This window comes from Manis javanica, chromosome 1 (assembly GCF_040802235.1).
Source record: "Manis javanica isolate MJ-LG chromosome 1, MJ_LKY, whole genome shotgun sequence".
NCBI classification, from domain to species: domain Eukaryota; kingdom Metazoa; phylum Chordata; class Mammalia; order Pholidota; family Manidae; genus Manis; species Manis javanica.
Genome location: NC_133156.1, coordinates 1,442,594 through 1,458,328, shown reverse-complemented (window position 1 = coordinate 1,458,328; position 15,735 = coordinate 1,442,594). Strand labels below are relative to the sequence as shown.

At 40.6% G+C, this 15,735-nt stretch overlaps 1 protein-coding gene across 1 annotated transcript in view; it reads right to left on the bottom strand.

Moving 5' to 3' along the window:
* The window catches only part of LOC140848537 (uncharacterized), a 73,688-nt gene extending 58,280 nt beyond the window's left edge, over positions 1-15,408 (bottom strand). The window contains exons 1-2 of the mRNA XM_073232561.1: positions 15,402-15,408; positions 12,425-12,782 (exon numbers count right to left, since the gene is read on the bottom strand). Coding sequence (XP_073088662.1) covers positions 12,425-12,782; positions 15,402-15,408 — 365 coding nt within the window. The remainder of the gene's footprint in view (positions 1-12,424; positions 12,783-15,401) is intronic.
* Positions 15,409-15,735: the final 327 nt, after the last annotated feature.

Below are 15,735 nucleotides of genomic sequence, written 5' to 3'. Positions count from 1 at the left end.
GTCTTCTCAGATGAAGGCCTGTTGGATCCCCCTTCCTGTCTTTCCTCTTTCCTTGTTTTCTCCCAAGTTTAAACAGGATGAAAGCGTGTGAGAGGAAATGAAGGAATGGTAGTAAACTGAGGATGGGAGAGACCACAGGGAAGCATGATGGGAGTGAAGCCCTCCCCCCAGTTATGTGCTGCATAGCAAGGCTAAATACCAGAACAGCAAGGTCCCAGTGCTTCCATCTATTTCAGGACTTTGGCAGCTGACCCATAGGAAGGGTGGTCTGGTTTCCACAGATTCCACATAACAGACCATCCTGTATAAATATTTCCTGTGGTTCCTGTCTGACTGAGTCACTGCCTTGATGACTGAGTTTGACTGGGTGCTTTTTCCATATAGGCAGGTAAAGAAGAGAGAGCTTTAAGATTCTCTGTGCATTATCACACAGAAGTCTCACTCAATCCCTCTCACATCCCCACCTCAAACATCTAAACCAGCTGAAAATATCCACCCTATCTCCCACATAACCTACCCAAACAGTACGAAACAGAACACCCAAGGCCATGTCCAAGAAAAGATTGTCCAATGGCACCTCTCCTCTTTGTGAATTTAATACACTTTCACAAGATGTGAGCTCTTTTTTCCTCTCTAGGTCCTGTAAAGACTTCAGTGGGATTCCTGGTAAAATACGCATTTTAATAAAATTTCATTAAATAAACAATTGAGATGCCCCATGCAGTTTTAAATCCATACACTGGGGCCTGCTGAGGTCCTTGGCAGAGCCTTCATCTTTCAGGAAAAAGTAGGGAATAGGAGAGTAGGGCATAGAAAGAATGGAATCCCCTGGGCAAGACTATGTTTATTTGTATTAATTTATCAGTCAACAAAGTGATGCAATATACAAGGCGTGGCAAACAAAGGTAATAGGAAATGACATGTTTCCTCTCTACCATCAAGGATCACACACACACACACTTGTAAAACTATAACCATTAGTAAAAAGCAGTATATGTTATGGAGCAAAGGATTAGAACTAATCTGAAGGGAAGTGCTTCACAGATGAGGGGAGGGGAAGGCTCAAACACTCCGGCACTCCTTTAGGGCATGCCTAGGAGGACCACACCACAGACACTGTATCCTCCCAGATCTTTCCTCTCTTGCCTTTGGCTCTGGTTGGAGGAAAATACTTAATTCACTACACAGAAAAAAATATGGCTAAATTGTTTGCATCTTTGGATCCAAAATGTATGGTCAATTCATTCTCCATCCCTCCCAATCTAACTGCAGCTAACAGTTTTGTGAACTTCCTAGGCTCCTTAACGGCCATGGGCTGGCAAAAATTCCAGCAGATATAATGGTCAACGCAGTTACAATTGGTATCAACCAGTCAGAACAGACTTTTGCCATCAGGATGGAAGCCAGTCATGAGCAAACTAGTTGTGAATGAACCTCAACTTTAATACCTTAGGGATGAGGACTTGACAGGTCTGCTCTTCTTTACTACCAAGGTCTGCACTGTATTTGTTTCTTAACTGAAGTCTGATTTACTCCCTCTTTAAAGACAGATGCACAGCAATCAGAAAGTTGATTGTGAATCTCCATTACCCTGATACCCTCCCCTCGGCCCTACCCCATCATTGAGGGCTTCCAGGCTTGAGGAAAGTTGACGTTAGAGGTCTCTTTAACAAGACCTTCCATTTTATTTCCCACAGACAGAAGAACCTGACTTCATCAGAGTCCATCTTGACAAACTCCTCCTAAGAAAACATATGACCAAAGGACTCCAAGATGCTTTGACTATTTGATATATTCAGACTTCCCCTTGCACAGATGGCCCCATCCCTGTTAACTACTCCCTTCTCAGTGTAAACCCTATGAATGAACTGTGAAGAAGTGCAGAACTGGTGTACCAAAACATTTGCCTGGTCCCAGACATGCTGTGGTACTGGGAAGTGCTGTCTTCTGCGCTGCTCTGTGGTTGTTCTCCCTCTGCACAGACCCTGCTGCCTGCCAGATGACAGCTCCAGAAGGTAAGTGATCTCTTTTAAAACTATAACCAGTGGGGAAGCTTTAGGACAGCACTTATGATTTGGGTTCCTTGAGGAATGAATCTCACACCATTAGTCAATTTTTGTCTTTGCCTCTCTCTCTCTTTCTGTAGAATAACTAAAGCACAAGCTTAGCAGTAACCCTTGTGCATCTCTTCTCTTTATCAGTATGCCCCCCACATCACAAATATAAACAGCCTGTGACTGATTTCATTTATAATCTGGGTTAAGCGGAATGTCTTACTGTACTGTTTATTTATGACCTTGCTGTACTTTGCAAACTCAGTCAATGACAGCTAATTGCTACCTAAAAGAACAGCTTTCCAAAAGTACCCATTGATACACATACACCATACACAGAATTCAACTCTATTCAATTGAATATAATACATAAATACATTCATTTGTGCCAATCTAATCTCCTTGTGGCTTTTAAATCTGACCTTGCCATTCAGCCTTTGTATGAAATTACGGTCATACTTATTCTATTTGGTATTGGAGCTAAGAATTGTGTCTTTCTTATTATAAGGCAGGAAGAAAGAGGTATTTGATAATAAAAAACAAAATCATACCCTTAAAGTTTACAGTGGTAACTAAATTCAAAACAATATTCTAAAAGGTCAAAGCCATTTGTATTTTAGGGACTTACAATGACAACCATTTACGCTTCGAAAGTATTTAGCTAAAATATAAAGATAGCTTTTTAAAAAAGCATTAAAGTAGTTATGCACTGTTTCCATTATATTTCACATCCTGCCTTTAACTTTAAATGAAATTGGATTTACTTTTTTAATATTAGATACCTACTAATACCATTGAGACTTATAAAAATTCTTATAATCCTTTATAAATGCACTGATGACAACTTAAGTGAAGCAAATGATTATTTTTTCTAGTAGTATAAATATTTGTGTACTCTAGGATGTTTTCATTTCTTATGTCTCTACAGAACTTTTCATAAAGGGCCAAAAAGAATTTTGCAATAATATCTGGTGGCAAATGTGATCATGTCTTATCTTTAGATGGGAATGTAAATAAGTTATTTTTCCAAAGGCACTTGGAGTGGCAGAGTTAGAAGGAGTAAATTTTTCATTATAGAGTTTAAGTGCCTAGAGGGGCTGATTAATTTCCAAACAAATTTGTTTCCATTGTTATGACGATTCAGTATTATTTCTCATAATCAAAATAAAAACAAAACCAAAAAAACCTCATTTCTATTTTGTGCCATCCATTCAATTCCACCACCAAGCCTTATTCTACCTCCTAAATATTTCTTGATACTATAAATGCTCAGAATTATGCGAAGAGGAATAAGAAGCAGCTTCTACGTTTTTTCATGTGAGTTTAAGGTAGCTTCATTTGCCTCAAACAATCCACTCTATAGTCCTCCACATCTGTTACTTAGCTTGTAAAGCTAAAACAGATTTTATAAGGGAAGATGCTATTTTACAATCAGAACTTATGATCTTTATATTGGTTTTGATAAATATTGCCAGATTCCAATAAAGACTACACTCATTTGGTTATAATGGACAACAGCAGCCTTTAACCATAAACACATATATGATATACATCAAGATCAAGTGAAAAAAACAGTAACTACTGGCAATCCCTTTCACCTCCCACTTCCTTTTATGGTTCAGTTCACCCAGGCACACTTGGCTGAATGACTAAGAGAACTGCTGAGAGGGAAAACTTGGCCCTCCTATGTGCCTTATGATTTTCATAAAATTTATATGAATTGTTATTCCAAAATAGAACATGACTGCACATAAAACTTCATAACATAATGGAGAAAATGGTTTTATGCTAATTATGATTCTAATTTTGTGAAAAATTAACCCAAAATGACCCATAGGTTATAGTACCAGTATACAGAAGTACTCTAATACATAGGTGTCAATCAACATTTCTCCATTAAATAAAAAATATTTGCTAAAATATGAGGCTAAGTTAGAGCAGTCCAGTGTGAGACAATTAGTGTCTGAACTAAAAAACAGGCAGTAGGAAATTAAAGGATTGATGGCAAAGATGTTGGAAAAAACTTGCCTGTTGTTGGTGACTGAGAGGCCTTGGCAGAGAAGAAAGAATAGAACGTGATTTCTGGTTTTTCAGTCTGTGTAACTATAACTGCCAAACAAAAGCCCAGGGTGTTCATGTGGTTTTGTGAGGAAAATTCATGAGTCTGGTTTAGACATAATGAGTTTGGCAACATGAGACAAAATTAAAGCCTTAATAAGCAGGTGGAATTGCACATCAAACCTAGGGTCAGCTATTTACTGGATATAAAAAAACTGGTAAGTCATTTATTGATGAAATTGGGCTCTGAGGACATCAAGGCCTGGGATCTGACTACATCAAAGTCTCCTTGGAGAGCAAACACCACAAGGCATCCCTCTCTACATGCACACACACACACACACACACACACACACACACACACACACACACACACGCTTCCCTGTTCTGAATTCTGAAAAACTATTATATTCACGATGCTCAGTACTGTCCCCACTTGAGATAGCATGTACAGTATTCAATGACATTCCTGGCAATTTAAGAATTTCTGATTGCTGCCATGGGGCCATTAGAAGTCACCCCACTGCCCTCTGTAACTTCTAGTCCCTTTCACCTTCCAGGACATCTTTGAAGCTTCCTCTGTTTGGTTTATTTTTTAGGTTCCCATACTGGTACCCATTGATGCCGGAACTTGACCAAACTCAATGTTATAAGACCCTACATTGTAGACATTGACCAGGTCACAGTGAGGAGCTGTGTGGCTGCCTATTCCAGTCCAGCTCCTCTGAACTCAGCATTCAGAAGGAATGCCAGGGGATGAGAATGTGGAGGAGGGGCAGTGGGGATGACACATCTGCGTGGGTAGAGTTTAGACTGATCCCTAAGTACTACCATGCACACAAGTATGCCTTCCCCCTACATACTTTGTCTTTGAGATAATAGAGCTTTCTGCTGAGGTCAAAGAGAGCCTGGGAAGCACATTCTAGTGAGCACAGCCTTACAGCAAAGAAGGCAGTGCCAGATGTCTGTGACCTACAGAATCTGAGATGGAAAAGGCCTGTCAGAATAGCTCTGGGAACCCTTGAAAGCCAGCTAAGAGGCTTTAAAAAAATGCAAAGATTCCAAGCAATGTGTCTTCTTTTGTGACATGTAATAATCAGATTAATGTATCAGATCTGCTGACCGCAAGACTGGAATATATTTGTCTTATTATCCTTTCTTCAATGCCATTCAGGCTGAATATTTCCTCTCCTTTGCTGTTACTATTACATGGGAATAGTACAGAGTCTTATATTATATCTATCAGTCAAGAAATGTTGTTTCTTTATACCTTGATTTGAGTAATACATTTCCACTGGAGTCAGAAGGAATAGGGAATTTTACAAAACATAATGGAGCTCTTACTCTTCCCTTTCGTTTTCCTTCTGTTCTTGAGAAATTCAGCCTTAAATACATTAGGTAAGGTGTCTGTAGGAAGAGGAACTGTGGGGTGGGGGGTCACAGTAGCCCATAATGGGCTGTCAAAGCTCAAATAAAGAGTGGCAACCTGGTATGGTATGAAGACCAACAGGGTGAGGAGGGCAATCAGGAGAGGGGTAGTTCACCACCAGAAGTCAGAGCATAAGCAGGAGAGAGGTGAGTCCCCAAGAGTGCAGGGAAACTGGCATGGGGTCTAAGGGCCCAAGAGGGAGAGTAAGCAGTCTTCAGTAATAAGAGAGGATTTGTCAGCAATAACTGAAACTGTGTACATACAGTGAGACTGATCACATATATAAATAGCAAAAATAAATAGCAAAAACTATAAATAGCCCTGTTTCTCACCACCAAAGAAGGGCATTACAAACACAGAAAGGAAGAAAAAAAATGAATCCTGTGGTGTTGGATTGGAATTAGAGAAATCAGAATGAACTCATAGCTTTCCATATACAAGATAGGTATACAAATAAACATAAAGGTAATTGTCTGTGATAATGTATGCTCTTAGCTCTGTCCACTGGGAATACCTGGGAGCATGATACCAAATAGCAATGAACACCCCTACTACCCAGATATTGCTTTCTAGACACCACTTTCCATTAAAACAAGTAAGGGCTGGTTCCAAGGCTAAGGCACGGTAAATACACATTGACTCTAAAATGTACCACAAAGCAAACAATAGGTAGATAGATACATGCATACATAAATACATGCATACATACATACATACATACATACATACATAGACAAATGAATGAATGCATGAATAAATAAATACATACACAAAGAAAGAAAGCAGCAGACCAGTTTAAAAATGACACGTGCAACTCTGTTTATCACAGCACTATTCACTATAACCAATCTACAATTATATGAGCAACATTGTTACTAGACTGCCCAGATCATCAAGTCCCCCCAACATACCCCATTACAGTCACTGTACGTCAGCATAGTAAGATGCTACACTATCACTACTTGACTTTTCTATACTATACTGACTTACCTGTGGGACCTCACCACATTATGTGAGCTAATCGTAATGACATGTTTCCACCCTTCTCCCTCCCTTCCCAGCCAGCCTTCCTAGTCCCTTATCCCTTGGTAAATTGGTCGTGGGGAGAATCTAGTAAACATACTGTTACTCATGTAGTTGTAGACTAATGATAAATAAACAAAGAATAAATAAGTACATAAATGAATGCATACATACATACACATTAAAAATAACAGAATGCAGCAGCCCAGTTAATTTCAGACATTTCCACCCCTATGTTTATCACAGCTCTATTCAAAATAACCAAGATAAGTGTCCATCAGAAGATGAACAGTGTAGTATTATTCTGCTAGATGAAGAAAACAAATCCTACCATTTACAACAACATGGATGTAGATAGAAGGTATTATGCTCAGTGAAATAAGCCACACAGAGAAATACAAGTATCAAATGATTTCACTAACCTCTGGAGACGGAGAAAGAAAAGAACCTGAATGAAAAAAACAGCACCAGATTCACAGAACCCAAGAATGGACTAACAGTTAACAATGGGAAAGGGACTGGGGTAGATAGTTGGGAATGGAGGGATAAGGGGAGAGGGAAAGAAAGTGCACATTACGATTAGCGTATATAATGTGGGAGGGCTGTACAACACAGAGAAGACAAGAAGTGATTCTACAGAGTCTTACTATGCTCATGGACACTGACTGCAAAGGGGTATCTGGGGGCATCTTTGTGATGGGGAGAATCTAGTAAACATAATGTTACTCATCTAATTGTATATTAATGACAGAAAGATAGATAGGCAGATAGATAGATAGATAGATAGATTTATAGATAACGAATGAATGAATGAATACATACATACACACATACATACATACATACATACATAAAGAAACAATGCAGCAGCCCAGTTTAAGAAAGACATATGCACACCTATGTGTATCACAGCACTATTCACAATAGCCGAGCTAAGTGTCCATCAGAAGATGAAGAGGGCAATATTATTTAGCCATAATAAAAAAAAATTCCACCATTTGCAGCAACATGGACAGAGCTAGAGAGTAGTATACTCAGTGAAATAAGCCACGCAGAGAAAGAAAAGCATCAAATGATTTCACTCACCTATGAAGTATTAGAAAAAAGAGAAAGAGTGAAGGAACAAGACAGCAGCAGCCTCACCGAACCCAAAAATGGACTCATGGTTACGAAAGGAAATGTGACTGAGGAGGATGGGTTGGAAGGGAGGGAAGAGAGGGAAAATGGGGCATTATGAGTAGCACACATAATGTGGGTGGGTGGCACACATGGGCAAGGCAGTATAACACAGCAAAGATCAGTAGCGCTTCTACAGCATATTCCTGGGCTGATGGACAGTGACTCTTACGGGCTAAGTGGTGGGGACTTGATAATGGGGGTAGTCTTGTAACCATAATGTTGCTCTTGTAACTGTTTCGTACTGACACCAAAATAAAAAGAAACACACAGTACCTTGGGTCTGGATTCCATTTTACCTGATGCTGTCAAGTTGTTCAGTGTCCACCTCACCAGAATCACAGCTGCTCCTCTAAGCATACACATTCTGTGTCTAGGAAAGAGGCACCACTGTGACATCATGGAATCTCCAGGCAACAGTGCTGCTCTTGCAAACTCCACCCCCAGATGGCGGGCACTGCCCAGCTGTGGGGAGCTGCATCATCTTAGCAAACATTAGTGATTCTTGCCTACATATATATGTATATATAATGACATCACTCATCATTGGTGTATCAGAACAAAGAAAAAACTGAATGAGAAAACAGCAGCAGCCTCACAAAACCCTCGAATGGACTAAAAGTTACCAAAGGGCAATGGACTGGGGTGGATGGGTGGGAATGGAGGGATCAGGATGGGGGGAACAATGGGCACATTAGAATCAGCATATATAATGTGGGAGGGGGGAACAGGGTGGGCTGTACAACACAGAGAAGACAAGTAGTGATTCTACAGTATCTTACTATACTGAAGGGCAGTGATGGCAATGGGGTATCTCGGGGGACCTTGGTGATGGGGGGACTTGAGTAAACATAATGTTACTCATTTAATTGTAGATTAATTATAAATAGACAGATATAGGTGATAAATAGACAGATTAGATAGATAGAAAAATAGATGACAGACTATAGAAAATAGATAGATACATAGATAGATACATAGATAAGACAGAATGCAGCACCACAGTTTTATAGACATGTGCACCCCTATGTTTATCACAGCATTATTCACAACAGACAAGCAAAGTGTCCATCAGTAGATGCATCAATAAAGATGTAGTACATATACACAATGCAATATTATTCCACCATAAGAAGAAAACCAATCTTACCATTTGCAAACAACGTGGATGGAGGTAGACGGTACTATGCGCAGTGAAGTAAGCTGGGTGGAGAAAGACAATTACCAAAAGAGTTCACTCATATGTGGAGTAAAAGAGCAAAGAAAAACTGAAGGAACAAAACAGCAGCAGAATCACAGAAACCAAGAGTGGACTAACAGTTAGCAAAGGGAAAGGGACTTCAGAGGATGGGTGGCAAGGGACGGATAAGGAAGGGGAAAAGAAAGGGGGCATTACGATTACCATGTATAATGTAGGAGGGGGCACTGGGAGGGATGTGTAACACAGAGAAGACAAGGAGTGATTCTACAGCATCTTACTATGCTCATGGACAGTGACTGTCACAGGGTTTGTGGGCGGTACTTGGTGAAGGAGGAAGTCTACTAAACATAATGTTCTCCATGTAATTGTAGATTAATAATACCAAAATAAAACTAAATAAATAAAATAAAATAACATAAAATGAAATGAAATGAAAGAAAAGAAAAAAAAGAATGCAGCAGCCAAGTTTAGAAAAGACACATGCACCACTATGTCTCTCACAGCACTATTCACAGTAGCCATGCTAAGTGTTCATGAGTTGGTGTATGGGTAAAGAAGATGTGGTACATATACACAATGGAATATTATTCAGCCTTAAGAAGAAAACAAATTCTACCATTTGAACAACATGTATGGTGCTGGAAGTTATTATGCTCATTGAAATAAGCTAGGTGCAGAAAGACAAGTGCCAAATGATTTTCCTCATTTCTGGAGTATAACCACAAAGCAAAACTGAAGGAACAAAATAGCAGCAGACTCAGAGACTCCAAGAAGTCACTAGTGGTTACCAGAGGAGAGTGGTGTGGGTGAGCTGGTGGGGAGGGAGGGAGGGAGAAGGGGATGGAGGGGCTTTATGCTTAGTATACATGTGGTGGGGAATCATGGGGAAAACACTGTAGCACAGAGAAGGTAAATAGTGATCTGTGACACCTTGCTGCACTGATGGACAGTGACTGCATTGGGGTATGGGTGGAGACTTGATTATATGGGTAACTGTAGTAGCCACATTGTTTTTCATGTGAAACCTTCATAAGAGTGTATATCAATAGAACCTTAATAAAAATTTTTAAAAACCTTTAAAAAATATATCACATAATCATCTCAAGAGATACAGAAAAAGCATTTGAGAAATCCTTCAATATGTATTCATGACAAAAACTCTCAACAAAGTACGTATGGAGGGAATATACCTCAACATAATAGAAGTCATATGTGGTAAGACAACAGCTAACATCATCCACAATGTGAAAAACTGAAAGCTTTTCCTCTAAGATCAGCAACAAGATAAGGGTACCACTCCTGCATTTTTATTCAACAAAGTCATAGAAGTCCTACCCAGAGCAATTAAGCAAGAAAAAGAAACAAAAGGCAAACAAATAAGAACAAAAAAAGCAAAACCATCATTATATGTATATCACATGCACATAAAACACTGAAGACTCAAAAAGCTAATACAACTAACTGAATGCAGTCAATAATATTGAGAATGTAAAATCAATATACAAAACTCAGCTGTATTTCTACACACTAATTGTGAACTATCAGAAAGAGATATTAAGAAACTACTCCCATTTATAACTGCATTGAAAACAATAAAATACCCACGAATAAATCTAACCAATGAGGTGAAAAAATCTGTATGCTGAGAACTGTAAGACACTGATGAAAGAAGCTGAAGAATAGGTAAAGAAATGGAAAGAGTCTGTGCTCCTAGACTGAAACGATTATCACCACATACTACACAAAGCAATCCACAGATTCAATGTAACCCCTTACCAAAACCCCCGTGGCATTTTTCATGGAACTAGCACGAACCTAAAATGCGTATGGAACCACGAAAGTCTGAATAGCCAAAGAAATTTTGAGAAAGAACAAGGACAAAGCTGGAGGCATCAAGCTCCCTGATTTCAAACTGTATCAATAAAGCTATAATAATCAAAACAGTACAGTACAGAGACTGAGATCCACGGAACAGAATAGAGAGCTCAGAGATAAACCCAGTCATACAGGGTTAATTAACTTACAACAAAGGAGCCAGGAATATACAGTGGGAAAGGACAGTCTTTTGAACAAATGGTTGGGAAAACTGCACAGCGAAATAACAAAACTGGATTATCTTACACCATACACAAAAAGAAACTCAAAATGGACCAAAGACTGAAACATTAAGGCCTAAAGTCATGAACTTCCTAGAAGAAAACATAAGAGCATAAGCTCACTGACACTGGACTTGATGGTTTTTTGAACTTGACACCAAGAGTGAAAGAAGGCAACAAAAGTAAAAACAAAAAGTAGGGTTCTCTCACACTAAAAGGGTTCTGTACAGCAAAGGAAGCAATCAACAAAATAAAGAAGACAATCTATAGACTGAGAGAAAATATTTTCAAACCACATATCTGATAAGGGATTAATATCTAAAATATAGGAAGAATTAATGTGATTCAGTAGGGGAGAAAACCCACCAAACAACCCAATTACTAAACGGGCAGGGATGTAAATGGATATTTTTCCAAAGGACACATACAAATTGCCAAGGGGCACATGAAAAGGTGCTCTGTATCACTAATCATCAAGGAAATGCAAATCAAAATCACAATGAGATATCACCTCATACCTGTTAGAATGTCTATTATCACAAAGGCAAGTAATACCAAGTGTTGGCAAGGATGTGGAGGGAAGGGTTCCCTTTTGGTGCACTGTTAGAAGGTTAACTGGTCCTGCTGCTATCTAAAACAGTATGGAGCTTCAGTAAAAAATAAAAAATGGAACTACCACATGATCCAGCAATTCCACTTCTGAGTATTTCAAAGGAGGTGAAATCACAATCTTAAAATTGTGCTCTGTTCAGTGCTGCATTATTCCAATAGCCAGGACATGGAAACAATCTTAAGTGTCCACTGATGGATGAATGGACAAAGAAAATGTTGTATATATATATATATACACAATGTGATATTATTCAGTTACCAATAAATGGAAATTCTGCCATTAGTAACAACATGGATGCACCCTAAGTGAACTAAGTCAAATACTGTATGGTATCACTTACATTTGGAATCTAAAACAAAAGAGAAGAAAAAAGGGAGAGTTCATACATATACAGAACACACTGGTGAATACCAGAGAAGGTGGGTATGTGGAGGGGTAGGGGGTAGGCACGATGGGTGAAGGTCAGAAGTTACCAACTTTCAGGTACCAGATGCACAAGTCCTGGGATGTAATATACAGCATGGTGAATATAGTTAACAATGTTGCATTTGTATATTTAAATGTTGAGAGAGTAGATATTAAAAGTTCTCATCCCAAGGAAAGAATCCTAGCTATATATAGTGATGGATGTTAACTAAACTTACTGCTGTAATTTCACAATGTGTAACACATATATCATTATGTAGTACACCTAAAACGAAATGCAATCTGTCAATTTATCTCAATTATAAAACTATTTCTTTTAGAATCATCTAGCAGCACTTAAAAACTTACAATTGCAGGCACGCAGCTCGGGAGGTGGGCGCGAGCGAGGCAAGGGCGCCCCGAGGTGGAGCCAGGCGGCGATGAGGGGCAGGCGCGCGGGCCCGGGGAGCTGTCAGCGGCCGCTCTCGCAGGGCCGCCCCCTTACCTGTACCCTTCCTCCGTGTGAAGGCCTTCAGGGAACTTTGGCGGGGGCAGCGGCGGTGGACGCGGGAGCAGCGGCGATGGAGGGAGAGGCGGTGGAGGCGGAGGCGGCGGCGGCAGCAGGCGGTTCGCAGCTTCTTGGGGAGGAAGGAGCGTTCTTCAGGGCGAGGCGGGGCAGGAGGCCTACCCTCGAGCGCTCCTGGAGCCCGCGCCCGCGCCGGCCTCGCTCATCTGTGCAGCCCCAGCGGCTCGCACTCGCAGGTCCCCGGCCCTGAGGTTCCCAGAGGTCGCCCTGGAGGAGGGCCCAGGGGGACCACGGCTTGGCAGCCAAGCGGCCTCAGGGTACCGAGGGCGGGAGGGACGGGCGGGCGCAAGGGCGCGCAAGGGCCGAAGGCCGGCGGGGATGCCGCGCAGGCGCCTTGGGAAAATGACCCCGGGGTCACCGCGGAGCGCTGCCTGATGGGGGAGGCCGGGGAAGCCCTGCGGACAGACTGGGAGAGCGCAGCAGCTTCCAAGGAGTGGCGGGACGCCCGCCCTGAGCTCACGCTGCTGCAACCCTCGCCTCTCCGATCTTTTTTTTCATCCTGGGTATAATCGTTATCTAGTCAGGAATACGGGTTTTTTTTTCAGTATCATTAATCAACAATTATATGAGCAACATTATGGTTAGCAGACTCCCCAGATCATCAAGTCCCCCCGCTACCACATACCCCATTACAGTCACTGTCCATCAGCTTAGTAAGATGCTATAGAATCACTCCTTTATTCTCTGTACTAGACTGACTTCCCCGTGGAACCCCTCCCACATTATGTGAGCTAATCGTAATGCTCCCTTTCAACCCTTTTCCCTCCCTTCCCAGCCAGCCTTCCTAGTCCCTTAACTTTGGTAATTTGGTGATGGGGGGAGTCTAGTAAACATAATGTTACCCATGTAACAAGAGATTAATGATAGATAGATAGATAGATAGATAGATAGATAGATAGATAGATAGATAGATAGATGATAGATAATAGAATGCAGCAGTTTATAAAAGACATGTGCACCCCTATGTTTATCACAGCACTATTCACAATAGCCAAGATAAGTGTCCATCAGAAGATAAACAGTGCAATATTATTCAGCCATAATGAAAGAACAAATCCTACCATTTACAACAACATGGATAGAGCTAGAGTGTATTATGCTCTGTGAAATAAGCCAGACAGAGAAAGACAACTATCAAATGATTTTACTAACCTCTGGAGAAGGTGAACCAAGAGAAACTGAATGAGGAAAACAGCACCAGATTCACAGAAACTAAGAAAGGACTAACACTTACCAAAAGGAAAGGGACTGGGGTGGATAGTTGGGAATGGAGGGATAAGGGGACAGGGAAAGAAAGCATACATTACAATAACCACGTATAATGTGGGAGGGAGGTCACAGGGAGGGCTGTGCAACACAGAGAAGCAAGTAGTGATTCTACAATGTCTTACTATGCTCATGGATCGTGATTGCAATGGGATATCTGGGGGCCTCTTTGTGATGGGGGGAGTCTAGTAAACATAATGTTACTCATGTAATTGTATATTAACGACAGAAAGATAGATAGACAGATAGAAAGATAGACAGATAGATTGATAGAAGACAGATAAATGAATGAATGATTGCATAAATAAATACATACATACATACACAAAGAAAGAATGAAAGAAGAAGCCCAGTTTAAAAAAGACACGTGAACCCCTGTTTATCACAGCACTGTTCACAATAACCAATCTACAATTATATGAGCTATATTATGGTTACTACATGCCCCAGATCAAGTCCCCCCCACATACCCCATTACAGTCACTCTCCATCAGCGTAGCAAGATGCTATAGAATCACTACTTGAACTCTCTGTACTATACTGACTTCCTCATGGATTTCCCCACACATTATGTGAGCTAACCATAATGCCCCCTGTACACCCTTCTCCCTCCCTTCCCAACCAGCCTTCCTAGTCCCTTACTTTTGGTAAATTGGTGATGGGGGAGTCTAGTAAACTGAAGTGCAAAGAGGAGGTTGCAGCTTCCTGATCTATTTCAAGGCTCTACTCATGTTTTGCCTAATGACCCACTTATGCACAGAGCTGTGGTCCTGTTCCAGGAGAATCTTGGGAAAAATATGCATCTTGAATGAGATACTTCCTTTTCTTAAATAAGCTAACTATTAAGAGAGAAACTATTTAAACTGAGCTGCATTTCTGAACATGGACCTATGAAGCTGCTAAGAAATCATGGCTGTGTATCGTCTGGGTCTGTACACAGAGACAGCTGTGTGAACTTTATTAGGCCATCATTCTGAAATGCCTCCATTATTATTAGCATTGGCAGGAAATGGCATCTTTGAGAAAGTGGTAAACACATTTATTTTGTAAGTGGCTGAAGGATTTTATATGTTTTGGAGAGAAAAACCTCATAATAGTTTCTATACATGCTCCTGATTTTGTAAAGAGTTTAATATACACAACTTTACCTTGGCTGATGTAGGTTCACAGATAGTACATATTTTCAGAGCTAGGCACTGTAATTAATACTCTACTCCCCTTGATTTCCTGGAATGGAATCTGGCACATAGTGGGCATATGATAACCGGTTGCTGACTAACAATCCTGAGCATCGGTGTGTATGATAACTCCCCTAAGGGCTCCCGAGGTGGTAGGGTGTATGTTTCTTTTTGTCTGTTTTTGTTCCCAGACAGCTTCATACTCGGTGAGTCTGCAGTCCTCGCTGGGCCCTCCCTCCTTGTCATCTGTCACTCCTCCCTTTGTCAGCAGCCATTGCTCCTCCTCCAGTCTACATTCATCTGCTGTTTTTCTTACCTGACATCTGCTGTTAACAAGTTCAATGACCAACTCTGTTAAATCACTCAACTCACATTTTTTACAGGTTTACAGTCAACATGCATTTGTTTGCAGGGAGCAAGAGTGATACAGTTCTCTCCTCTGGCTTAGAAAACATTTTATTCTGCATTTACATACCAGAAGTTTTCTGAAATTTTAAGATTGATTAAGGTCTGAAAACTGGCTACATGGGGTTGCACATAGGATAAAATGCAAACTGCCCCTACAGTTGTAATATTCTTAACTAGAAAGTTGAAACCCTAGATTATACCTATCAAGCCCTCCATCCTAGCCCCACAGAGATTTCTAATCT